This window comes from Mobula hypostoma, chromosome 28 (assembly GCF_963921235.1).
Source record: "Mobula hypostoma chromosome 28, sMobHyp1.1, whole genome shotgun sequence".
Lineage (NCBI taxonomy): Eukaryota > Metazoa > Chordata > Chondrichthyes > Myliobatiformes > Myliobatidae > Mobula > Mobula hypostoma.
The window spans coordinates 24,184,372-24,212,371 of NC_086124.1; the positions used below are offsets into that span (position 1 = coordinate 24,184,372).

Here is a 28,000-nt window from a genome sequence, read left to right on the forward strand (position 1 = left end):
TATGCTGCCATGAGGGCCTTTTTCCATTGCAGTTTTGTTACGCAATCGACAAGAATTCAACATCTTCCAATCCTATGTCACTCCTTTCTCAGTAGTTGATACCATTGTCTGACAGCAGAGCGATGCAGCCTATGTTTGTCCCCTTTCGATATAATGTACAATGGAAATTCAGCTACCCAGCAAACAATCTTTCAGCAACGAATTGGTGATGTCCACAAGATCATACATGACAATTTGTAAAAGTATAGTAAGATCACCTAGCTTATTTCTTACGTTCTTTTGAATGAGATACATGGCTGATACAGTACTTCAAACCTTATTTTTATTCTGCATGCTAATGCACTGATGATACCCTCTCTGCTGGCTGCACTTTGTCCGATCATGTAGTTGCCCCTCGTAACAGTCTGACTGCCCGCGACTTTTGTTGTTTTAACACCTTTGGTATCCTGAGACCCTTCACGCAGTTCCTATCCCCATGCTAAATTAGTTCCGACCCTCCCCAAGAGTTCTAACAAACCAGCCCGAGAGAATATTTGCCCAAGTGCAACCCCTCCCTTTTGTACAGGTCATCCCTCCTCTATTTGGATTTCCCGCATCTGCAGATTTTTTTTTCCTGTTTGTGAAATGAATGTGCTTGTCTATGGCCGTACCTTAGCAGCTTGAACTGAGAAAATATAAAAAATATGACTGTAATAGTAAATAAGTAATAAATACCAAAAAGATGTGGTGAGGAAGTGAGAGGTCCTTGAAATCTTGTCACAGGTTGTGGCAACAGTTCAGTGAAGGGGTAAGTGAAGTTGACTGGTTGTACCCTTTGGTTCAAGAGCCTTGTGCTTGAGGGGTAATTACTGTCCTGATCCTGATGGTATAAGTTTTGAGGGTCTTATACCATTTGCCTGATGGCAGCAACAAAGAGAGAGCATGACCTGGGTGATGGTTTGCCTGGCGAAGGATGCTGCTTTCTTGCGACAGCACCCAGTGTTGATGTGCTCAGTGGAGAAAACCGTTTTATTCCTGATGGACTTGGCCATATATACTGCTTTTTGTAGGAATTTCCCTTTAAGGATATTGGTGTTCCTTGCCAGAACGTAATGCATTCAGTTATTATACGTTCCACCACACAAGGATAGAAATTCGTTCAAGTTTCAGATCTGATGCAAGGAATACATTGGTTGGGACTACATTCTTTGCAGGTAGAGGATCGAGGCAAGATTTGAGGGAAGTGTAACCCTCAGGTTCAGTCAGTGACGTAATTCGAGGGAAGATAATCTCTGGTCCCGCCAAATGTGTGAACTTTGAGGTACAAAATCTCTTGTTTGAGTGGATGCTGTGTGGCTTGTTTCCCTGTTACAAATCAGTACCACAGAAGAATGGACTGTATACCATATGCAATTAAATGATATAGCTCTTTGATTCTTCATTGGACTAAAGTGTTAGTAAACAACAACAAAAAGAAAGGAGCCATTTTAATGAAACAGTCCAATGTGTGCAAGTTGTTCACGGTTTCCCTTCTGCTGGTCCTCCATCGATTTCTCTGGCCGTCATCGACTTCTGGCCCCACTCCAAGGCCACTACTTTGTGGTGTCTACGAACTCTCCTTTCTGCCATCTACTCTGTCCATCTTCTACCGATAACAAAACTCAGATTACCTCGGTGGCGGCCATACAGCATGAAAATACACCTCCCGCATTGGACGGCCAGCAACTCTAACCATAACCCAAGCACTGCTTCTACAGAAAGACCATGATATTAGCAGTGAAACATTTCCCAGGGTGTTACTCTTTCCCCACCCTCCTCCCACCAAATTTAGTGATGTCCTCATGACATTGAAATAATTTACCAGGCCTGTATGCAAAGAACAAAGTTCAGCCCAGGTGTAAAAGGCAGTGACATAGATCCTCTGAATGATCTCCTCACTGTCCCGTACAAGCTGAAGTTCTTGCAGCTGCTGCTCCCGATCCATAGCACAGTCTTGCAGTAACTGCAGCTGGATGCACCTCACGCACATGTCGTCTCCCATGGGGCTCCCAGGACTCCAACATCAGGAGTGAATAACCCGTAAAGGCCTTTTAAACTATAGTAAGTATAATTGACACAGCAAGAAGAAAGAGAAACATAACAAACTCAAACAGACAAGTTACCCAGAGCCAGTGCCACTTCCGTGCCGACGACTCCTTTGAGCCAGTGCTTGACAATCCACTTCCACCGGTGGCCCGTCCCAACAATCAGCGTTCCAACAATGCTGGCTCCACTTCTACAAGTATTCACGTGTTGTGTTATGGCCAGGAGCCTGGAATTGAACATACCTGTAAGAGAAACTCCGAAAAATACAGTAATTTCTTCTTTGAATGTCATTCCAGAGCCCAATATCAGGCTGGTAGGCGGCAGCGATCGTTGTTCCGGGAGAGTGGAGGTGTGGCACAGTGCACAATGGGGAACGGTATGCGACGATGGATGGGACACTGACGACGCCAAGGTTGTCTGCAGTCAGTTGGGCTGTCCCCCTGCCGCAGCAGCAATACAGGGGGCACACTTCGGGCAAGGCAGCGGGAATATCTGGATGGATGATGTTGCGTGCAATGGAAATGAATCCGCCCTTGACGAATGTTCCTTTGGAGGATGGGGGATTCATAACTGCGGTCACGGAGAGGATGCAGGAGTGAATTGTACAGGTCAGCATAGAAGAAAGAACCTCTTTGTTTCTGCTTTCTCTCTATTGGGATTAAGAAAGACTCTACTTTTATAATTATGCCAGCCACTCTGGTTGCTGTGGGTAAAACAATGAAAATGTATGTATTGATGCTTGACGATGTTGAGACAGGCACAACTTAATTAACATTTTTTCTGCATCACTTCAAATGCTGGAGTGTTTCATTTGGCAAATTTTGATGTCCTAGTTGGTCGTGCATATGGGTGCTGATTCCAGCTTCATTTTGGATAAGACATATCACATCAGAAAATATAAGGATTGACTGGTAATTTATCTGTCTTGAAAACAGTGAATTGTAACTATTTATTAACGGCATTTCATTAGTTTTCTTGGGTGGATGTAGGAACTCTATTTCATAAACTACATATAAACCTTGAGGGCAGGGGCGGTCAACGTTCTACATTCCATGCGTCAAATTTTTCACGCCCGAGTCAGATGCGCCATACAACTCTTGTACCCTCATTCATTTCTTGTAAAAATAAGTTCGTATACACATCTTTAGCATTTTTACATGATATATTGATTTAATATAAAACAAGATAAAGATTACTTGCCTTAATGAGACTTTTAACAAACATATTTCGTCTTCTTTTGATTTCTTCCTTTTTCTTAATCACATAGTCTTTCCGTGAATCAGACCTAAGCACTAGCTTCAGTTTTCCATCTATTTCAGTCTGATGTTGTGTTTTATAGTGTCTATTAAGATCATGTCTTCTGTTATGTGAGAAAGTATTTTTGCAAACAATGCACAATGGTTTTCCTGACGGACCCGCTATAAATAAAAACTCATTTTCCTTCTGTTCCTTGAATTCACGCTTACTATCACATTCTGCTTTTGTTTTGCACTGTGATGGGTCACTGAATGGAAAAACAAAGCTTAGTTTTTCGAAAAGTACAAAACTGCAAATGTTCACAAAGGACGAACAAAGCATGACTCCGTAGCACACGAGTGTCAATTGTAAACTGACTGAGAAACCCTGCAACCCACCGCTGGTGCAGACGCCTGGCGCCTCAGGTTCAAACAAGTAAGAAAGATTTATTGAACAGTTATGGAACGACTGCAGATCAAAAGTCCTTCTTTTCTAGTTTGACTTATTGAACATTTTTTAAAATTGAAAACAGATCAATGTGAAAGAAGATATCATTCGCCAAAAGATCTGCACAAAATAATAAAATCACGAAACATAATAACTAAGTTTTAGATTTCTTCTCAGTAAAACCCATTTCTAGATCTAAGCTACTTGAATTCATGTTATAAACTTTTTTTCCTGCAGATCTGTTTTTAGTCAATACTTTTTGCATGAGTAGGCTTACTTTTTTATTATTATCATTGGGTGCAATGCACCACTTTTGGTGCATGCGCCATAGGTTGGCCATCCCTGCTTTAGGCTGTTCTGCACAAGAACTCCCAAGTCCCTTTGCATCTCAGATGTTTTGATTTTACTCTGTTTAGAAAATAGTCTGCAGAATTATTTCTACTGATGAAGTGCAAGACCATGCATTTTCCAACATGGTATTTAATTTGCCTTTTCCATGCCCATACTCCCAAACTGTCTAAGTCCATCTGAATTCACTCTCTTTTGAGTTCTATTACCAACCTAATTTTCCCAATCTACCTGCATATTAAAATTTCCCCTTACTATCATAACATTTCCCATTTGGTACACCATTTCTGTTTCTGTTTTATTCTGCACTCTACATTTCAGTTATTGTTCTGGGAGCTGCATCTACTGCCACAGGGTCCATTTCCATTGCAGTTTCCTTACTGAACTGACAAGGATTCAACATCTTCCGATCCAATGTCATATCTTTCTCAGTATTTGATGCCATTCTCTAACAGCAGAGCGATGCCACGTCCCCAGCCTATGTTCATACCCTTTGGATACAATGTACAATGGAAATTCAGCTACCCACCAAACAATCTTTCAGCAACGAAGCGGTGATGTCCACAAGATCGTATGTGACAATCTGTAAAAGCGCCGTGTTGTTGTGCTCAATAGACGTTGAGAACAGTATTGTAACCCTTTTTGATTCTGCATCCCTCATCACTGATACTCGCTCTGCTGGTAGTTTTTTTTTGTTTTATCATCTGCCCACCTTTCCTACCAGACTGACTGCGTGCTGTCTTTTCTCTTTTACCATCCGCGCTGTCCTGACCCCATTCCCTTTGGTTTCCACCCCCTTGCAAAATTAGTTTCAACCCTCCCCAATAGCTCTAAGAAGCCAGTGAACGAGAAGGTTGGTTCCCATCGGCTTCAGCTGCAACCCTTCCCTTCTTACAGGTCATGCCTCCCCGAGAAGAGATCCGAATGATCCAAGAACCTGAAGCACTTCACTCCCTGTGCAAATTGTCAGCCACGCATTTATCTGCCAAATCATTCTGTTTCTACCATCCCTGGCACGTGACACAGGCAGTAATCTTGAATGTGTTGCGTCTCAGCATTCCGTCCAGCTCTTTAAATCCTCATTGCGGAACCTCTTTGTACCAAGATTTCAGGCTGCTTTCCGTCCCACTGCACAATGCTATGGACGTGATCCGAGTCCATAGCCCCTGGGAGGGAGCAACAGACCATCCGTGTGTCCCGTTCACGTCAACAAACTTTTTTTTCGATTCCTCTGACTATTGAGCCTTCCATCTCAACCGCTCAGGACTCTCCCTCTTTCCCTTCTGCAATCCATGGTCAGTGCAACCCACCTGGTCTCTGTGGCATTCTGCTGAGAGGTTATTTTAAAAAATAGTATCCAAAATAATACACTTAGTATTCAGGGAATTTACCGGAGAGCTGCTGTGAGCTAACTGCCTATTCACTGTCTAATTCCTTCCCTGACAGTCACTCAGTTATCAGCCTCCTGCAGCTCTGATGGATGATCTCCTCACTCTCCCGTAGAAGCCGAAGATCTTGCAGCTGCTGCTCCCGATCCATAGCACGATCTTGCAGTATCTGCAGCTGGACGCACCTCACATACATGTAGTTGCCCGTGGGGCTCTCAAGGCTTCAACATCTAACGTGAATAGCACGCAAATGCCTTCTAAACTACACTAAGTACCCTCCTCATGTTACCCAGTGCCAGTGCCTCTTCTGTGCTGAAGACTCCTTTGAGCCAATGCCTGACAATCCACTTTAACCACTGGCCTGTCCCAACAGTCAATGCTGCAACAATGGTGGCTCCTCTTGTGCAAACATTCACATGCTGTGTAATGGATAGGAACGCGGAACTGAATATACCGGAAGCAAATCTCCAAAAAATACAGTAATTTCTCTTTCAATGTCATTCCAGTGCCCGAAGTAAGGCTGGTAGGCGGCAGCGATCGTTGTTCAGGGAGATTGGAGGTGCGGTACAATGCACAGTGGGGAACGGTATGTGACGATGGATGGGGCACTGAAGACGCCAAGGTTGTCTGCAATGAGTTGGGTTGTCCCTCTGCTGCAGCAGCAATACCGGGGGCACACTTCGGGCAAGGCAGCGGGAATATCTGGATGGACGATGTTGCGTGCAATGGAAATGAATCCGCCCTTTGGGAATGTTCCTTCCGAGGATGGGGGAGTCATAACTGCGGTCACGGAGAGGATGCAGGAGTGATTTGTTCAAAAGGTAGGCATAGAAGAAAGAACCTCTTTGTTTCTGCTTTCTGTCTATTGGGATTAACAAAGACTCTATATTAGTAGTTAGGCCAGCCACTCTAATTGCCGTGGGTAAAACGATGAGAATTTTTGTACTTATATTTGATGTTGTTGAGGCAGGGACAATTTAATTAACATTTGTTCTGCATTGCTTAAAGTGCTGGAGTGTTTCATTTGGCAAACTTTTATCTTATAGTTGGTCGTGCATACAGGTGCTGATTCCAGATTCGTTTCGGGTTAGATGTATCAGATCATAAAGTATAAGGAATGTCCGGTAATAACTCTGTATGCAGTGAATTGTAACTATTTGTTAACGGCATTTCGTTAGCTTTCTGGGGTTCACATAGGAACTTCATTTCATAAACTGCATATAAACCTTTAAGGTGCTCTGCAGAAGAACTTCCAAGTCCCTTTGCATCTCAGATGTTTGGATTTCACTCTTGTTTAGAAAATAGTTTGCAGAATTATTTCTACTGATGAAGTGCAAGACCATGCATTGTCCAGCATTGTATTTAATTTGCCGCTTCTGTGCCCATTCTGCAAAACTGTCTAAGTCCTTCTGAATTGACACTCTTTTCAGTTCTATTACCAACCTAATTTTCCCAATCTACCTGCATGTTAAAATTTCCCCGTAGTATCATAACATTTCCCTTTTGGTAGGCCATTTCTGTTTCTGTTGTATTCTGTAGCCTACATTGCTGTTACTGTTTGGGGAGCTGCGTATACTGCCATCAGGGCCTTTTTCCATTGCAGTTTTGTTACGCAATCGACAAGAATTCAACATCTTCCAATCCTATGTCACACCTTTCTCAGTAGTTCATACCATTGTCTGACAGCAGAGCGATGCAGCCTATGTTTGTTCCCTTTTAATATAATGTACAATGGAAATTCAGCTACCCAGCAAACAATCTTTCAGCAACGAATTGGTGATGTCCACAAGATCATACATGACAATTTGTAAAAGTACAGTAAGATCATCTAGCTTATTTCTTATGTTCTTTTGAATGAGATACAAGGCTGATATAGTACTTCCAACCTTTTTTTTATTTTGCATCCTAATGCACTGATGATACTTATTCTGCTTGCTGCATTTTGTCCGATCATGTAGTTGCCCTTCCTAACAGTCTGACTGCCCGCTACTTTTGTTGTTTTAACACCTTTGGTATCATGAGACCCTTCACGCAGTTCCTATCCCCGTGCTAAATTAGTTCCGACCCTCCCCAAGAGTTCTAACAAACCAGCCCGAGAAAATATTTGCCCAAGTGCAACCCCTCCCTTTTGTACAAGTCAACCCTCCTCTATTTGGAGTTCCCGCATCTGCAGATTTTTTTTTCCTGTTTGTGAAATGAATGTGCTTGTCTATGGCCGTACCTTAGCAGCTTGAACTGAGAAAGTATAAAAAATATGACTGTAATAGTAAATAAGTAATAAATACCTAAAAGATGTGGTGAGGAAGTGAGATGCCCTTGAGATCTTGTCACAGGTTGTGGCAACAGTTCAGTGAAGGGGTAAGTGAAGTTGACTGGTTGTACCCTTTGGTTCAAGAGCCTTGTGCTTGAGGGGTAATTACTGTCCTGATCCTGATGGTATAAGTTTTGAGGGTCTTATACCATCTGTCTGATGGCAGCAACAAAAGGAGAGCATGACCTGGGTGATGGTTTGCCTGGCGAAGGATGCTGCTTTCTTGCGACAGCACCCAGTGTTGATGTGCTCAATGGAGAAAACCGTTTTATTCCTGATGGACTTGGCCATATATACTGCTTTTTGTAGGAATTTCCCTTTAAGGATATTGGTGTTCCTTGCCAGAAAGTAATGCATTCAGTTATTATACGTTCCACCACACAAGGATAGAAATTCGTTCAAGTTTCAGATCTGATGCAAGGAATACATTGGTTAGGACTACATTCTTTGCAGGTAGAGGATCGAGGCAAGATTTGAGGGAAGTGTAACCCTCAGGTTCAGTCAGCGACGTAATTCGAGGGAAGATAATCTCTGGCCCCGCCAAATGTGTGAACTTTGAGGTGCAAAATGTCTTGTTTGAGTGGATGCTGTGTGGTTTGTTCTCCTGTTACAAATCAGTACCACAGAATAATGGACTGTATACCATATGCAATTAAATGATATAGCTCTTTGATTCTTCATTGGACTAAAGTGTTAGTAAACAACAACAAAAAGAAAGGAGCCATTTTAATGAAACAGTCCAATGTGTGCAAGTTGTTCACGGTTTCCCTTCTGCTGGTCCTCCATCGATTTCTCTGGCCGTCATCGACTTCTGGCCCCACTCCAAGGCCACTACTTTGTGGTGTCTACGAACTCTCCTTTCTGCCATCTACTCTCTCCATCTTCTACCGATAACAAAACTCAGATTACCTCTTTGGCGGCCATACAGCATGTAAATACACCTCCCGCATTGGACGGCCAGCAACTCTAACCATAACCCAAGCACTGCTTCTACAGAAAGACCATGATATTAGCAGTGAAACATTTCCCAGGGTGTTAATCTTTCCCCACCCTCCCCCCACCAAATTTAGTGATGTCCTCATGACATTGAGATAATTTACCAACCCTGCATGCAAAGAACAAAGTTCAACCCAGGTGTAAAAGGCAGTGACATAGATCCTCTGAATGATCTCCTCACTCTCCCGTACATGCTGAAGTTCTTGCAGCTGCTGCTCCCGATCCATAGCACAGTCTTGCAGTAACTGCAGCTGGATGCACCTCACGCACATGTCGTCTCCCATGGGGCTCCCAGGACTCCAACATCAGGAGTGAATAACCCGTAAAGGCCTTTTAAACTATAGTAAGTATAATTGACACAGCAAGAAGAAAGAGAAACATAACAAACTCAAACAGACAAGTTACCCAGAGCCAGTGCCACTTCCGTGCCGACGACTCCTTTGAGCCAGTGCTTGACAATCCACTTCCACCAGTGGCCCGTCCCAACAATCAGCGTTCCAACAATGCTGGCTCCACTTCTACAAGTATTCACGTGTTGTGTTATGGCCAGGAGCCTGGAATTGAACATACCTGTAAGAGAAACTCCGAAAAATACAGTAATTTCTTCTTTGAATGTCATTCCAGAGCCCAATATCAGGCTGGTAGGCGGCAGCGATCGTTGTTCCGGGAGAGTGGAGGTGTGGCACAGTGCACAATGGGGAACGGTATGCGACGATGGATGGGACACTGACGACGCCAAGGTTGTCTGCAGTCAGTTGGGCTGTCCCCCTGCCGCAGTAGCAATACAGGGGGCACACTTCGGGCAAGGCAGCGGGAATATCTGGATGGATGATGTTGCGTGCAATGGAAATGAATCCACCCTTGACGAATGTTCCTTTGGAGGATGGGGGAGTCATAACTGCGGTCACGGAGAGGATGCAGGAGTGAATTGTACAGGTCAGCATAGAAGAAAGAACCTCTTTGTTTCTGCTTTCTCTCTATTGGGATTAAGAAAGACTCTACTTTTATAATTATGCCAGCCACTCTGGTTGCTGTGGGTAAAACAATGAAAATGTATGTATTGATGCTTGACGATGTTGAGGCAGGCACAACTTAATTAACATTCCTTCTGCATCACTTCAAATGCTGGAGTGTTTCATTTGGCAAATTTTGATGTCCTAGTTGGTTGTGCATATGGGTGCTGATTCCAGCTTCATTTTGGATAAGACATATCACATCAGAAAATATAAGGATTGACTGGTAATTTATCTGTATTGAAAACAGTGAATTGTAACTATTTATTAACGGCATTTCGTTAGTTTTCTTGGGTGGCCGTAGGAACTCTATTTCATAAACTACATATAAACCTTTAGGGCAGGGGCGGCCAACGTTCTACATTCCATGCGTCAAATTTTTCACTCCCGAGTTCAGATGCGCCATACAACTCTTGTACCTCCCTTCAATTCCTGTAAAAATATGTTCGTATACACATCCTTAGCATTTTTACATGATATATTGATTTAATATAAAACAAGATAAAGATTACTTGCCTTAATGAGACGTTTAACAAACATATTTCGTCTTCTTTTGATTTCCTTCTTTTTCTTAATCACATAGTCTTTGCATAAATCAGACCTAAGCACTAGCTTCAGTTTTCCATCTATTTCAGTCTGATGTTGTGTTTTATAGTGTCTATTGAGATCATGTCTTCTATTATGTGAGAAAGTGTTTTTGCAAACAATGCACGATGGTTTTCCTGACAGACCCGCTATAAATAAAAACTCATTTTCCTTCTGTTCCTTGAATTCACACTTACTATCACATTCTGATTTTGTTTTGCACTGTGATGGGTCACTGAATGGAAAACCAAAGCTTAGTTTTTCGAAAAGTACAAAACTGCAAATGTTCACAAAGGACGAACAAAGCATGACTCCGTAGCACACGAGTGTCAATTGTAAACTGACTGATAAAAACCTGCAACCCACCGCTGGTACAGACGCCTGGCGTCTCAGGTTCAAACAAGTAAGAAAGATTTATTGAACAGTTATGCAAAGACTGCAGATCAAAAGTCCTTCTTTTCTCGTTTGACTTATTGAACATTTTTTAAAATTGAAAACAGATCAATGTGAAAGAAGATATCATTCGCCAAAAGATGTGCACAAAATAATAAAATCACGAAACGTAATAACTAAGTTTTAGATTTCTTCTCAGTAAAACCCATTTCTAGATCTAAGCTACTTGAATTCATGTTATAAACTTTTTTTCCTGCAGATCTGTTTTTAGTCAATACTTTTTGCATGAGTAGGCTTACTTTTTTATTATTATCATTGGGTGCAATGCACCACTTTTGGTGCATGCTGCATAGGTTGGCCATCCCTGCTTTAGGCTGTTCTGCACAAGAACTCCCAAGTCCCTTTGCATCTCAGATGTTTTGATTTTACTCTGCTTAGAAAATAGTGTGCAGAATTATTTCTACTGATGAAATGCAAGACCATGCATTCTCCAGCATTGTATTTAATTTGCCGCTTCAGTGCCCATTCTGCAAAACTATATAAGTCCTTCTGAATTCACTCTCTTTTGAGTTCTATTACCAACCTAATTTTCCCAATCTACCTGCATATTAAAATTTCCCCTTACTATCATAACATTTCCCATTTGGTACACCATTTCTGTTTCTGTTTTATTCTGCACTCTACACTTCAGTTACTGTTCCGGGAGCTGCATCTACTGCCACAGGGTCCATTTCCATTGCAGTTTCCTTACTGAACTGACAAGGATTCAACATCTTCCGATCCAATGTCATATCTTTCTCAGTATTTGATGCCATTCTCTAACAGCAGAGCGATGCCACGCCCCCAGCCTATGTTCATACCCTTTGGATACAATGTACAATGGAAATTCAGCTACCCACCAAACAATCTGTCAGCAACGAAGTGGTGATGTCCACAAGATCGTATGTGACAATCTGTAAAAGCGCTGTGTTGTTGTGCTCAATAGACGTTGAGAACAGTATTGTAACCCTTTTTGATTCTGCATCCCTCATCACTGATACTCGCTCTGCTGGTAGTTTTTTTTTGTTTTATCATCTGCCCACCTTTCCTACCAGACTGACTGCGTGCTGTCTTTTCTCTTTTACCATCCGCGCTGTCCTGACCCCATTCCCTTTGGTTTCCACCCCCTTGCAAAATTAGTTTGAACCCTCCCCAATCGCTGTAAGAAGCCAGTGAGCGAGAAGGTTGGTTCCCATCGGCTTCAGCTGCAACCTTTCGCTTCTTACAGGTCATGCCTCCCCGAGAAGAGATCCGAATGACCCAAGAACATGAAGCACTTCACTCCCTGCTGCAAATTGTCAGCCACGCATTTATCTGCCAAATCATTCTGTTTCTACCATCCCTGGCACGTGACACAGGCAGTAATCCTGAATGTGTTGCGTCTCAGCATTCCGTCCAGCTCTTTAAATCCTCATTGCGGAACCTCTTTGTACCAAGATTTCAGGCTGCTTTCCGTCCCACTGCACAATGCTATGGACGTGATCTGAGTCCATAGCACCTGGGAGGGAGCAACAGACCATCCGTGTGTCCCGTTCACGTCAACAAACTTTTTTTTCGATTCCTCTGACTATTGAGCCTTCCATCTCAACCGCTCAGGACTCTCCCTCTTTCCCTTCTGCAATCCATGGTCAGTGCAACCCACCTGGTCTCTGTGGCATTCTGCTGAGAGGTTATTTTAAAAAATAGTATCCAAAATAATACACTTAGTATTCAGGGAATTTACCGGAGAGCTGCTGTGAGCTAACTGCCTATTCACTGTCTAATTCCTTCCCTGACAGTCACTCAGTTATCAGCCTCCTGCAGCTCTGATGGATGATCTCCTCACTCTCCCGTAGAAGCCGAAGGTCTTGCAGCTGCTGCTCCCGATCTATAGCACGATCTTGCAGTATCTGCAGCTGGACGGACCTCACATACATGTAGTTGCCCGTGGGGCTCCCAAGGCTTCAACATCTAACGTGAATAGCACGCAAATGCCTTCTAAACTACACTAAGTACCCTCCTCATGTTACCCAGAGCCAGTGCCTCTTCTGTGCTGAAGACTCCTTTGAGCCAATGCCTGACAATCCACTTTAACCACTGGCCTCTCCCAACAGTCAATGCTGCAACAATGGTGGCTCCTCTTGTGCAAACATTCACATGCTGTGTAATGGATAGGAACGTGGAACTGAATATACCGGAAGCAAATCTCCAAAAAATACAGTAATTTCTCTTACAATGTCATTCCAGTGCCCGCAGTAAGGCTGGTAGGCGGCAGCGATCGTTGTTCAGGGAGAGTGGAGGTGCGGTACAATGCACAGTGGGGAACGGTATGTGACGATGGATGGGGCACTGAAGACGCCAAGGTTGTCTGCAATGAGTTGGGTTGTCCCTCTGCTGCAGCAGCAATCTCGGGGGCACACTTCGGGCAAGGCAGCGGGAATATCTGGATGGATGATGTTGCGTGCAATGGAAATGAATCCGCCCTTTGGGAATGTTCCTTCCGAGGATGGGGGAGTCATAACTGCGGTCACGGAGAGGATGCAGGAGTGATTTGTTCAAAAGGTAGGCATAGAACAAAGAACCTCTTTGTTTCTGCTTTATGTCTATTGGGATTAACAAAGACTCTATATTAGCAGTTAGGCCAGCCACTCTAGTTGACGTGGGTAAAACGATGAGAATTTTTGTACTTATATTTGATGTTGTTGAGGCAGGGACAATTTAAATAACATTTGTTCTGCTTTGCTTAAAGTGATGGAGTGTTTCATTTGGCAAACTTTTATCTTATAGTGGGTCGTGCATACAGGTGCTGATTCCAGATTCGTTTCGGTTTAGATGCATCAGATCATAAAGTATAAGGAATGTCCGGTAATAACTCTGTATGCAGTGAATTGTAACTATTTGTTAACGGCATTTCGTTAGCTTTCTGGGGTTCACATAGGAACTTCATTTCATAAACTGCATATAAACCTTTAAGGTGCTGTGCAGAAGAACTTCCAAGTCCCTTTGCATCTCAGATGTTTGGATTTCACTCTTGTTTAGAAAATAGTTTGCAGAATTATTTCTACTGATGAAGTGCAAGACCATGCATTGTCCAGCATTGTATTTAATTTGCCGCTTCTGTGCCCATTCTGCAAAACTGTCTAAGTCCTTCTGAATTCACACTCTTTTCAGTTCTATTACCAACCTAATTTTCCCAATCTACCTGCATGTTAAAATTTCCCCGTAGTATCATAACATTTCCCTTTTGGTAGGCCATTTCTGTTTCTGTTGTATTCTGTAGCCTACATTGCAGTTACTGTTTGGGGAGCTGCATATGCTGCCATCAGGGCCTTTTTCCATTGCAGTGTTGTTACGCAATCGACAAGAATTTAACATCTTCCAATCCTATGTCACTCCTTTCTCAGTAGTTGATACCATTGTCTGACAGCAGAGCGATGCAGACTATGTTTGTCCCCTTTCGATATAATGTACAATGGAAATTCAGCTACCCAGCAAACAATCTTTCAGCAACGAATTGGTGATGTCCACAAGATCATACATGACAATTTGTAAAAGTACAGTAAGATCACCTAGCTTTTTTCTTATGTTCTTTTGAATGAGATACAAGGCTGATACAGCACTTCAAACCTTATTTTTATTCTGCATCCTAATGCACTGATGATACTTACTCTACTGGTTGCATTTTTTCCGATCATGTAGTTGCCGTTCCTAACTGTCTGACTGCTCGTTACTTTTCTTGTTTTAACACCTTTGGTATCCTGAGACCCTTCACGCAGTTCCTATCCCCATGCTAAATTAGTTCCGACCCTCCCCAAGAGTTCTAACAAACCAGCCCGAGAAAATATTTGCCCAAGTGCAACCCCTCCCTTTTGTACAGGTCATCCCTCCTCTATTTGGATTTCCCGCATCCGCAGATTTTTTTTTCCTGTTTGTGAAATGAATGTGCTTGTCCATGGCCGTACCTTAGCAGCTTGAACTGAGAAAATATAAAAAATACGACCGTAATAGTAAATAAGTAATAAATACCAAAAAGATGTGGTGAGGAAGTGAGAGGTCCTTGAAATCTTGTCACAGGTTGTGGCAACAGTTCAGTGAAGGGGTAAGTGAAGTTGACTGGTTGTACCCTTTGGTTCAAGAGCCTTGTGCTTGAGGGGTAATTACTGTCCTGATCCTGATGGTATAAGTTTTGAGGGTCTTATACCATTTGCCTGATGTCAGCAACAAAGAGAGAGCATGACCTGGGTGATGGTTTGCCTGGCGAAGGATGCTGCTTTCTTGCAACAGCACCCAGTGTTGATGTGCTCAGTGGAGAAAACCGTTTTATTCCTGATGGACTTGGCCATATATACTGCTTTTTGTAGGAATTTCCCTTTAAGGATATTGGTGTTCCTTGCCAGAAAGTAATGCATTCAGTTATTATACGTTCCACCACACAAGGATAGAAATTTGTTCAAGTTTCAGATCTGATGCAAGGAATACATCGGTTGGGACTACATTCTTTGCAGGTAGAGGATCGAGGCAAGATTTGAGGGAAGTGTAACCCTCAGGTTCAGTCAGCGACGTAATTCGAGGGAAGATAATCTCTGGCCCCGCCAAATGTGTGAACTTTGAGGTGCAAAATCTCTTGTTTGAGTGGATGCTGTGTGGTTTGTTCCCCTGTTACAAATCAGTACCACAGAATAATGGACTGTATACCATATGCAATTAGTAAAGAAAAACAAAAAGAAAGGAGCCATTTTAATGAAATAGTCCAATGTGTGCAAGTTGGAGTTCACTGTTTCCCTTCTGCTGGTCCTCCATCGATTTCTCTGGCCGTCATCGACTTCTGGCCCCACTCCAAGGCCACTACTTTGTGGTGTCTACGAACTCTCCTTTCTGCCATCTACTCTCTCCATCTTCTACCGATAACAAAACTCAGATTACCTCGGTGGCGGCCATACAGCATGAAAATACACCTCCCGCATTGGACGGCCAGCAACTCTAACCATAACCCAAGCACTGCTTCTACAGAAAGACCATGATATTAGCAGTGAAACATTTCCCAGGGTGTTACTCTTTCCCCACCCTCCTCCCACCAAATTTAGTGATGTCCTCATGACATTGAAATAATTTACCAGCCCTGTATGCAAAGAACAAAGTTCAGCCCAGGTGTAAAAGGCAGTGACATAGATCCTCTGAATGATCTCCTCACTGTCCCGTACAAGCTGAAGTTCTTGCAGCTGCTGCTCCCGATCCATAGCACAGTCTTGCAGTAACTGCAGCTGGATGCACCTCACGCACATGTCGTCCCCCATGGGGCTCCCAGGACTCCAACATCAGGAGTGAATAACCCGTAAAGGCCTTTTAAACTATAGTAAGTATAATTGACACAGCAAGAAGAAAGAGAAACATAACAAACTCAAACAGACAAGTTACCCAGAGCCAGTGCCACTTCCGTGCCGACGACTCCTTTGAGCCAGTGCTTGACAATCCACTTCCACCGGTGGCCCGTCCCAACAATCAGCGTTCCAACAATGCTGGCTCCACTTCTACAAGTATTCACGTGTTGTGTTATGGCCAGGAGCCTGGAATTGAACATACCTGTAAGAGAAACTCCGAAAAATACAGTAATTTCTTCTTTGAATGTCATTCCAGAGCCCAATATCAGGCTGGTAGGCGGCAGCGATCGTTGTTCCGGGAGAGTGGAGGTGTGGCACAGTGCACAATGGGGAACGGTATGCGACGATGGATGGGACACTGACGACGCCAAGGTTGTCTGCAGTCAGTTGGGCTGTCCCCCTGCCGCAGCAGCAATACAGGGGGCACACTTCGGGCAAGGCAGCGGGAATATCTGGATGGATGATGTTGCGTGCAATGGAAATGAATCCACCCTTGACGAATGTTCCTTTGGAGGATGGGGGAGTCATAACTGCGGTCACGGAGAGGATGCAGGAGTGAATTGTACAGGTCAGCATAGAAGAAAGAACCTCTTTGTTTCTGCTTTCTCTCTATTGGGATTAAGAAAGACTCTACTTTTATAATTATGCCAGCCACTCTGGTTGCTGTGGGTAAAACAATGAAAATGTATGTATTGATGCTTGACGATGTTGAGACAGGCACAACTTAATTAACATTTTTTCTGCATCACTTCAAATGCTGGAGTGTTTCATTTGGCAAATTTTGATGTCCTAGTTGGTCGTGCATATGGGTGCTGATTCCAGCTTCATTTTGGATAAGACATATCACATCAGAAAATATAAGGATTGACTGGTAATTTATCTGTCTTGAAAACAGTGAATTGTAACTATTTATTAACGGCATTTCATTAGTTTTCTTGGGTGGACGTAGGAACTCTATTTCATAAACTACATATAAACCTTGAGGGCAGGGGCGGTCAACGTTCTACATTCCATGCGTCAAATTTTTCACGCCCGAGTCAGATGCGCCACACAACTCTTGTACCCTCATTCATTTCTTGTAAAAATAAGTTCGTATACACATCTTTAGCATTTTTACATGATATATTGATTTAATATAAAACAAGATAAAGATTACTTGCCTTAATGAGACTTTTAACAAACATATTTCGTCTTCTTTTGATTTCTTCCTTTTTCTTAATCACATAGTCTTTCCGTGAATCAGACCTAAGCACTAGCTTCAGTTTTCCATCTATTTCAGTCTGATGTTGTGTTTTATAGTGTCTATTAAGATCATGTCTTCTGTTATGTGAGAAAGTATTTTTGCAAACAATGCACAATGGTTTTCCTGACGGACCCGCTATAAATAAAAACTCATTTTCCTTCTGTTCCTTGAATTCACGCTTACTATCACATTCTGCTTTTGTTTTGCACTGTGATGGGTCACTGAATGGAAAAAGAAAGCTTAGTTTTTCGAAAAGTACAAAACTGCAAATGTTCACAAAGGACGAACAAAGCATGACTCCGTAGCACACGAGTGTCAATTGTAAACTGACTGAGAAAAACCTGCAACCCACCGCTGGTGCAGACGCCTGGCGCCTCAGGTTCAAACAAGTAAGAAAGATTTATTGAACAGTTATGGAACGACTGCAGATCAAAAGTCCTTCTTTTCTAGTTTGACTTATTGAACATTTTTTAAAATTGAAAACAGATCAATGTGAAAGAAGATATCATTCGCCAAAAGATCTGCACAAAATAATAAAATCACGAAACATAATAACTAAGTTTTAGATTTCTTCTCAGTAAAACCCATTTCTAGATCTAAGCTACTTGAATTCATGTTATAAACTTTTTTTCCTGCAGATCTGTTTTTAGTCAATACTTTTTGCATGAGTAGGCTTACTTTTTTATTATTATCATTGGGTGCAATGCACCACTTTTGGTGCATGCGCCATAGGTTGGCCATCCCTGCTTTAGGCTGTTCTGCACAAGAACTCCCAAGTCCTTTTGCATCTCAGATGTTTTGATTTTACTCTGTTTAGAAAATAGTCTGCAGAATTATTTCTACTGATGAAGTGCAAGACCATGCATTTTCCAACATGGTATTTAATTTGCCTTTTCCATGCCCATACTCCCAAACTGTCTAAGTCCATCTGAATTCACTCTCTTTTGAGTTCTATTACCAACCTAATTTTCCCAATCTACCTGCATATTAAAATTTCCCCTTACTATCATAACATTTCCCATTTGGTACACCATTTCTGTTTCTGTTTTATTCTGCACTCTACATTTCAGTTATTGTTCTGGGAGCTGCATCTACTGCCACAGGGTCCATTTCCATTGCAGTTTCCTTACTGAACTGACAAGGATTCAACATCTTCCGATCCAATGTCATATCTTTCTCAGTATTTGATGCCATTCTCTAACAGCAGAGCGATGCCACGTCCCCAGCCTATGTTCATACCCTTTGGATACAATGTACAATGGAAATTCAGCTACCCACCAAACAATCTTTCAGCAACGAAGCGGTGATGTCCACAAGATCGTATGTGACAATCTGTACAAGCGCCGTGTTGTTGTGCTCAATAGACGTTGAGAACAGTATTGTAACCCTTTTTGATTCTGCATCCCTCATCACTGATACTCGCTCTGCTGGTAGTTTTTTTTTGTTTTATCATCTGCCCACCTTTCCTACCAGACTGACTGCGTGCTGTCTTTTCTCTTTTACCATCCGCACTGTCCTGACCCCATTCCCTTTGGTTTCCACCCCCTTGCAAAATTAGTTTGAACCCTCCCCAATAGCTCTAATAAGAAGCCAGTGAGCGAGAAGGTTGGTTCCCATCGGCTTCAGCTGCAACCTTTCCCTTCTTACAGGTCATGCCTCCCCGAGAAGAGATCCGAATGATCCAAGAACCTGAAGCACTTCACTCCCTGCTGCAAATTGTCAGCCACGCATTTATCTGCCAAATCATTCTGTTTCTACCATCCCTGGCACGTGACACAGGCAGTAATCCTGAATGTGTTGCGTCTCAGCATTCCGTCCAGCTCTTTAAATCCTCATTGCGGAACCTCTTTGTACCAAGATTTCAGGCTGCTTTCCGTCCCACTGCACAATGCTATGGACGTGATCCGAGTCCATAGCACCTGGGAGGGAGCAACAGACCACCCGTGTGTCCCGTTCACGTCAACAAACTTTTTTTTCGATTCCTCTGACTATTGAGCCTTCCATCTCAACCGCTCAGGACTCTCCCTCTTTCCCTTCTGCAATCCATGGTCAGTGCAACCCACCTGGTCTCCGTGGCATTCTGCTGAGAGGTTATTTTAAAAAGTAGTATCCAAATTAATACACTTAGTATTCAGGGAATTTACCGGAGAGCTGCTGTGAGCTAACTGCCTATTCACTGTCTAATTCCTTCCCTGACAGTCACTCAGTTATCAGCCTCCTGCAGCTCTGATGGATGATCTCCTCACTCTCCCGTAGAAGCCGAAGATCTTGCAGCTGCTGCTCCCGATCCATAGCACGATCTTGCAGTATCTGCAGCTGGACGCACCTCACATACATGTAGTTGCCCGTGGGGCTCCCAAGGCTTCAACATCTAACGTGAATAGCACGCAAATGCCTTCTAAACTACACTAAGTACCCTCCTCATGTTACCCAGTGCCAGTGCCTCTTCTGTGCTGAAGACTCCTTTGAGCCAATGCCTGACAATCCACTTTAACCACTGGCCTCTCCCAACAGTCAATGCTGCAACAATGGTGGCTCCTCTTGTGCAAACATTCACATGCTGTGTAATGGATAGGAACGTGGAACTGAATATACCGGAAGCAAATCTCCAAAAAATACAGTAATTTCTCTTACAATGTCATTCCAGTGCCCAAAGTAAGGCTGGTAGGCGGCAGCGATCGTTGTTCAGGGAGAGTGGAGGTGCGGTACAATGCACAGTGGGGAACGGTATGCGACGATGGATGGGGCACTGAAGACGCCAAGGTTGTCTGCAATGAGTTGGGTTGTCCCTCTGCTGCAGCAGCAATCTCGGGGGCACACTTCGGGCAAGGCAGCGGGAATATCTGGATGGACGATGTTGCGTGCAATGGAAATGAATCCGCCCTTTGGGAATGTTCCTTCCGAGGATGGGGGAGTCATAACTGCGGTCACGGAGAGGATGCAGGAGTGATTTGTTCAAAAGGTAGGCATAGAACAAAGAACCTCTTTGTTTCTGCTTTCTGTCTATTGGGATTAACAAAGACTCTATATTAGCAGTTAGGCCAGCCACTCTAATTGCCGTGGGTAAAACGATGAGAATTTTTGTACTTATATTTGATGTTGTTGAGGCAGGGACAATTTAAATAACATTTGTTCTGCATTGCTTAAAGTGCTGGAGTGTTTCATTTGGCAAACTTTTATCTTATAGTTGGTCGTGAATACAGGTGCTGATTCCAGATTCGTTTCGGGTTCGATGTATCAGATCATAAAGTATAAGGAACGTCCGGTAATAACTCTGTATGCAGTGAATTGTAACTATTTGTTAACGGCATTTCGTTAGCTTTCTGGGGTTCACATAGGAAGTTCATTTCATAAACTGCATATAAACCTTTAAGGTGCTCTGCAGAAGAACTTCCAAATCCCTTTGCATCTCAGATGTTTTGATTTTACTCTGTTTAGAAAATAGTCTGCAGAATTATTTCTGCTGATGAAGTGCAAGACCATGCATTTTCCAACATTGTATTTAATTTGCCTTTTCCATGCCCATTCTGCAAAACTGTATAAGTCCTTCTGAATTCACTCTCTTTTCAGTTCTATACCAACCTAATTTTCCCAATCTACCTGCATGTTAAAATTTCCCCGTAGTATCATAACATTTCCCTTTTGGTAGGCCATTTCTGTTTCTGTTGTATTCTGTAGCCTACATTCCAGTTACTGTTTGGGGAGCTGCGTATACTGCCATCAGGGTCTTTTTCCATTGCAGTTTTGTTACGCAATCGACAAGAATTCAACATCTTCCAATCCTATGTCACACCTTTCTCAGTAGTTGATACCATTGTCTGACAGCAGAGCGATGCAGCCTATGTTTGTCCCCTTTTAATATAATGTACAATGGAAATTCAGCTACCCAGCAAACAATCTTTCAGCAACGAATTGGTGATGTCCACAAGATCATACATGACAATTTGTAGAAGTGCAGTGAGATCACCTAGCTTATTTCTTATATTTTTTTGAATGAGATACAAAGCTGATGTAGTGCTTCCAACCTTTTATTATTCTGCATCCTACTGCACTGATGATACTCACTCTGCTGGCTGCATTTTGTCCGATCATGTAGTTGGCCTTCCTAACAGTCTGACTGCCCGCTACTTTTGTTGTTTTAACACCCTTCGTATCCTGAGACCCTTCATTCAGTTTCCTATCCCCATGCTAAATTGATTTCGACCCTCCCCAAGAGCTCTAACAAACCAGACCGAGAGAATATTTGCCCAAGTGAAACCCCTGGCTTTTGTACAGGTCATCCCTCCTCTATTTGGATTTCCCGCATCTGCAGATTTTTTTTTCCTGTTTGTGAAATGAATGTGCTTGTCTATGGCCGTACCTTAGCAGCTTGAACTGAGAAAATATAAAAAATACGACCGTAATAGTAAATAAGTAATAAATACCAAAAAGATGTGGTGAGGAAGTGAGAGGTCCTTGAAATCTTGTCACAGGTTGTGGCAACAGTTCAGTGAAGGGGTAAGTGAAGTTGACTGGTTGTACCTTTGGTTCAAGAGCCTTGTGCTTGAGGGGTAATTACTGTCCTGATCCTGATGGTATAAGTTTTGAGGGTCTTATACCATCTGCCTGATGGCAGCAACAAAAAGAGAGCATGACCTGGGTGATGGTTTGCCTGGCGAAGGATGCTGCTTTCTTGCGACAGCACGCAGTGTTGATGTGCTCAATGGAGAAAACAGTTTTATTCCTGATGGACTTGGCTATATATACTGTTTTTGGTAGGAATTTCCCTTTAAGGATAGTGGTGCTCCTTGCCTGATCGTAATACATTCGGTTAATATGCGTTCCACCACACAAGGATAGAAATTCGTTCAAGTTTCAGATCTGATGCAAGGAATACATCGGTTCGGACTGTATTCTTTGCAGGTAGAGGATCGAGGCAAGATTTGAGGGAAGTGTAACCCTCAGGTTCAGTCAGCGACGTAATTCGAGGGAAGATGATCTCTGGCCCCGCCAAATGTGTGAACTTTGAGGTGCAAAACCTCTTATTTGTGTGGATGCTGTGTGGTTTGTTCCCCTGTTACAAATCAGTACCACAGAATAATGGACTGTACACCACATACAATGTATATTCCCAAAAAGAAAAGAGCCCATTTTAATGAAACAGTGCAAGTTGGAGTTCACGGTTTCCCTTCTGCTGGTCCTCCATCGATTTCTCTGGCCGTGATCGACTTCTGGCCCCACTCCAAGGCCACTACTTTCTGGTGTCTACGAACTCTTCTTTCTGGCATCTTCTCTCTCCATCTTTTGCCGATAACAAAGCCCAGATTACCTCGGTGGCAGGCGTAGAGCATGAAAATACACCTCCCGCATTGGACGGCCAGCAACTCTAACCATAACCCAAACACTGCGTCTCCAGAAAGACCATGATATTAGCAGTGAAACTTTTCCCAGGGTGTTACTCTTTCCCCACCCTCCCCCCACCAAATTTAGTGATGTCCTCATGACATTGAAATAATTTACCAGCCCTGTATGCAAAGAACAAAGTTCAGCCCAGGTGTAAAAGGCAGTGACATAGATCCTCTGAATGATCTCCTCACTCTCCCGTACAAGCTGAAGTTCTTGCAGCTGCTGCTCCCGATCCATAGCACAGTCTTGCAGTATCTGCAGCTGGATGCACCTCACGCACGTGTAGCCTCTCATGGGGCTCCCAGGACTCCAACATCAGGAGTGAATAACCCGTAAAGGCCTTTTAAGCTATAGTAAGTATAATTGACACAGCAAGAAGAAAGAGAAACATAACAAACTCAAACAGACAAGTTACCCAGAGCCAGTGCCACTTCCGTGCCGACGACTCCTTTGAGCCAGTGCTTGACAATCTACTTCCTCCTGTAGCCCGTCCCAACAATCAGCACTCCAACAATGCTGGCTCCACTTCTACAAGCATTCACATGCTGTGTTATGGCCAGGAGCCTGGAATTGAACATACCTGTAAGAGAAACTCCGAAAAATACAGTAATTTCTTCTTTGAATGTCATTCCAGAGCCCAATATCAGGCTGGTAGGCGGCAGCGATCGTTGTTCCGGGAGAGTGGAGGTGTGGCACAGTGCACAATGGGGAACGGTATGCGACGATGGATGGGACACTGACGACGCCAAGGTTGTCTGCAGTCAGTTGGGCTGTCCCGCTGCCGCAGCAGCAATACAGGGGGCACACTTCAGGCAAGGCAGCGGGAATATCTGGATGGATGATGTTGTGTGCAATGGAAATGAATCCGCCCTTGAGGAATGTTCCTTTGGAGGGTGGGGCATTCATAACTGCGGTCACGGAGAGGATGCGGGAGTGAATTGTACAGGTCAGCATAGAAGAAAGAACCTCTTTGTTTCTGCTTTCTCTCTATTGGGATTAAGAAAGACTCTACTTTTATAATTCGGCCAGCCTCTCTAGTACCTGTGGGTAAAACAATGAGAATTTATGTTCTGATGCTTGACGTTGTTGAGGCAGGCACAACTTAATTAACATTTATTCTGCGTCACTTAAAGTGCTGGAGTGTTTCATTTGGCAAATCTTGATGTCCTAGTTGGTCGTGCATACGGGTGCTGATTCTAGCTTCATATAGGATAAGACATATCACATCAGAGAATATAAGGATTGACTGGTAATAAATCTTTATTCAGAACAGTGAATTGTAACTATTTATTAACGACATTTCGTTAGTCTTCTCGGGTTCACGTAAGAACTCTATTTCATAAACCACATATAAACCTTTAGGGCAGGGGTGGCCAACGTTCTACATTCCATGCGTCAATTTTATCACGCACGAGTTCAGATGCGCCATACAACTCTTGTACCCCCATTGAATTCCTCTAAAAATATGTTCATATACACATATTTAGCATTTTTACATGATATCTTGATTGAATATAAAACAAGATAAACATTACTTACCTTAATTAGACTTTTAACAAATATACTTTGTCTTCTTTTGATTTGTTCCTTCTTAAGCACATGGTCTTTCCGTAACTCAGACCTAAGCACTAGCTTCAGTTTTCCTTCCATTTCAGTCTGATGTTGTGTTTTCTGGTGTCTATTAAGATCATGTCTTCTATGATGTGACAAAGTGTTTTCACAAACATTGCACAATGGTTTTCCTGACGGACCCACTATAAATAAAAACTCATTTTCCCTCTGTTCATTGAATTCACGCTTACTATCACATTCTGGTTTTCTTTTCCTCATTTTGTTTTGCACTGTGATGGGTCACTGAATGTGAAAAAAAAGCTTAGTTTTTCGAAAATTACAAAACTGCAAATGTTCACGATGGACGAACAAAGCATGACTCCGTAGCACACGAGTGTCAATTGTAAACTGACTGACAGGAACTTGCGACACACCGCTGGTGCAGACTCCTGGCACCTCAGGATCAAACAAGAATCAAACATTTATTGAACAGTTCTGGAACGACTGCAGAACAAAAGTCCTTCTTTTCTAGTTTGACTCGTTGAACATTTTTTAAAATTGAAAGCAGATCAATGTGAAAGAAGGTAACATTCGCCCAAAGATGTGCACAAAATAATAAAATCGCTAAAATAAATAACTAAGTTTTAGATTTCTTCTCAGTAAAACCCATTTCTAGATCTAAGGTACTTCAATTCCTGTTATAGATTTTTTTTCTACAAATCTGTTTTTAGATAATACTTTTTGCATGAGTAGGCTTACTTTTATTATTATCTTTGGGTGCAATGCACCACTTTAGGTGCACGTGCCATAGGTTGGCCATCCCTGCTTTAGGCTGTTCTGCACAAGAACTCCCAAGTCCCTTTGCATCTCAGATGTTTTGATTTTACTCTGTTTAGAAAATAGTCTGCTGAATTATTTCTACTGATGAAGTACATGACCATGCATTTTCCAACATCGTATTTAATTTGTCGTTTCCATGCCCATACTCCCAAACTGTCTCAATCCTTCTGAATTCACTCTCTTTTGAGTTCTATTACCAACCTAATTTTCCCAATCTACCTTAATATTAAAATTTCCCCTTACTATCGTTGCCAGTGGGGCTCCCAAGATTTCAACATCCAACGTGAATAACACGCAAAGGCCTTCTAAACCACACTAAGTTCCCCCCCCCCCCCAAATTACCCAGAGCCAGTGCCTCCTGTACTGAAGACTCCTTTGAGCCAATGCCTGACAATCCACATTTCCCACTGGCCTATCCCAACAGTCAGTGCTGCAACAATGGTGGTTCCGCTTGTGCAAACATTGACATGCTGTGTAATGGATAGGAACGTGGAACTGATCACACCTGAAGCGAAACTCCAAAAAATACAGTAATTTCTCTTTCAATGTCATTCCAGTGCCCGAACTAAGGCTGGTAGGCGGCAGCGATCGTTGTTCAGGGAGAGTGGAGGTGCGGTACAATGCACAGTGGGGAACGGTATGCGACGATGGATGGGGCACTGAAGACGCCAAGGTTGTCTGCAATGAGTTGGGTTGTCCCTCTGCTGCAGCGGCAATACCGGGGGCATACTTCGGGCAAGGCAGCGGGAATATCTGGATGGATGATGTTGCGTGCAATGGAAATGAATCCGCCCTTTGGGAATGTTCCTTCCGAGGATGGGGGAGTCATAACTGCGGTCACGGAGAGGATGCAGGAGTGATTTGTTCAGAAGGTAGGCATAGAACAAAGAACCTCTTTGTTTCTGATTCCTGTCTATTGGGATTAACAAAGACTCTATATTAGTAGTTAGGCCAGCCACTCTAGTTGCCGTGGGTAAAACGATGAGAATTTTTGTGCTTATATTTGATGTTGTTGAGGCAGGGACAATTTAATTAACATTTGTTCTGCATTGCTTAAAGTGCTGGAGTGTTTCATTTGGCAAACTTTTATCTTATAGTTGGTCGTGCATACAGGTGCTGATTCCAGATTCGTTTCGGGTTAGATGTATCAGATCATAAAGTATAAGGAATGTCCGGTAATAACTCTGTATGCAGTGAATTGTAACTATTTGTTAACGGCATTTCGTTAGCTTTCTGGGGTTCACATAGGAACTTCATTTCATAAACTGCATATAAACCTTTAAGGTGCTCTGCAGAAGAACTTCCAAGTCCCTTTGCATCTCAGATGTTTGGATTTCACTCTTGTTTAGAAAATAGTTTGCAGAATTATTTCTACTGATGAAGTGCAAGACCATGCATTGTCCAGCATTGTATTTAATTTGCCGCTTCTGTGCCCATTCTGCAAAACTGTATAAGTCCTCTGAATTCACACTCTTTTCAGTTCTATTACCAACCTAATTTTCCCAATCTGCCTGCATGTTAAAATTTCCCCTTACTGTCATAACTTTTCCCTTTTGATAGGCCATTTCTGTTTCTGTTGTATTCTGTAGCCTACATTCCAGTTACTGTTTGGGGAGCTGCGTATACTGCCATCAGGGTCTTTTTCCATTGCAGTTTTGTTACGCAATCGACAAGAATTCAACATCTTCCAATCCTATGTCACACCTTTCTCAGTAGTTGATACCATTGTCTGACAGCAGAGCGATGCAGCCTATGTTCGTCCCCTTTCAATATAATGTACAATGGAAATTCGGCTACCCACCAAACAACTTTCAGCAACGAATCGGTGCTGTCCACAAGATCATACATGACAATTTGTAAAAGTTCAGTAAGACCATCTAGCTTATTTGTTATATTCTTTTGAATGAGATATAAGGCTGATGTAGTGCTTCCAACCTTTTATTATTCTGCAACCTAATGCACTGATGATACTCACTCTGCTGGCTGCATTTTGTCCGATCATGTAGTTGCCCTTCCTAACAGTCTGACTGCCCGCTACTTTTGTTGTTTTAACACCCTTCGTATCCTGAGACCCTTCACTCAGTTTCCGATCCCGATGCTAAATTGGTTTCAACCCTCCCCAAGAGCTCTAACAAACCAGCCCGGGAGAATATTTGCCCAAGTGCGACCCCTCCCTTTTGTACAGGTCATCCCTCCTCTATTTGGATTTCCCGCATCTGCAGATTTTTTTTTCCTGTTTGTGAAATGAATGTGCTTGTCTATGGCCGTACCTTAGCAGCTTGAACTGGGAAAATATAAAAAATACGACCGTAATAGTAAATAATTAATAAATACCAAAAATATGTGGTGAGGAAGTGAGAGATCCTTGAAATCTTGTCACAGGTTGTGGCAAAAGTTCAGTGAAGGGGTAAGTGAAGCTGACTGGTTGTACCCTTTGGTTCAAGAGCCTTGTGCTTGAGGGGTAATTACTGTCCTGATCCTGATGGTATAAGTTTTGAGGGTCTTATACCATCTGCCTGATGGCAGCAGCAAAAAGAGAGCATGACCTGGGTGATGGTTTGCCTGGCGAAGGATGCTACTTTCTTGCGACAGCACGCAGTGTTGATGTGCTCAATGGAGAAAACAGTTTTATACCTGATGGACTTGGCCATATATACTGTTTTTGGTAGAAATTTCCCTTTAAGGATAGTGGTGCTCCTTGTCAGAATGTAATGCATTCAGTTATTATATGTTCCACCACACAAGGATAGAAATTCTTTCAAGTTTCAGATCTGATGCGAGGAATGCATCGGTTCGGACTGCAT

At 42.8% G+C, this 28,000-nt stretch overlaps 1 protein-coding gene across 4 annotated transcripts in view; it reads left to right on the forward strand.

The window, feature by feature from the left end:
* The window catches only part of LOC134338942 (deleted in malignant brain tumors 1 protein-like), a 164,160-nt gene that overhangs the window by 88,449 nt on the left and 47,711 nt on the right, over positions 1–28,000 (forward strand). For 2 of the 4 annotated variants that reach the window (XM_063035155.1, XM_063035154.1), the window contains exons 7-14: positions 2,361–2,672; positions 5,990–6,304; positions 9,415–9,726; positions 13,047–13,361; positions 16,434–16,745; positions 20,068–20,382; positions 23,440–23,751; positions 25,754–26,068. In XM_063035155.1, the coding sequence (XP_062891225.1) occupies positions 2,361–2,672; positions 5,990–6,304; positions 9,415–9,726; positions 13,047–13,361; positions 16,434–16,745; positions 20,068–20,382; positions 23,440–23,751; positions 25,754–26,068 (2,508 nt within the window). The remainder of the gene's footprint in view (positions 1–2,360; positions 2,673–5,989; positions 6,305–9,414; positions 9,727–13,046; positions 13,362–16,433; positions 16,746–20,067; positions 20,383–23,439; positions 23,752–25,753; positions 26,069–28,000) is intronic. The other 2 variants (XM_063035156.1, XM_063035157.1) reach the window with 2 other exon arrangements.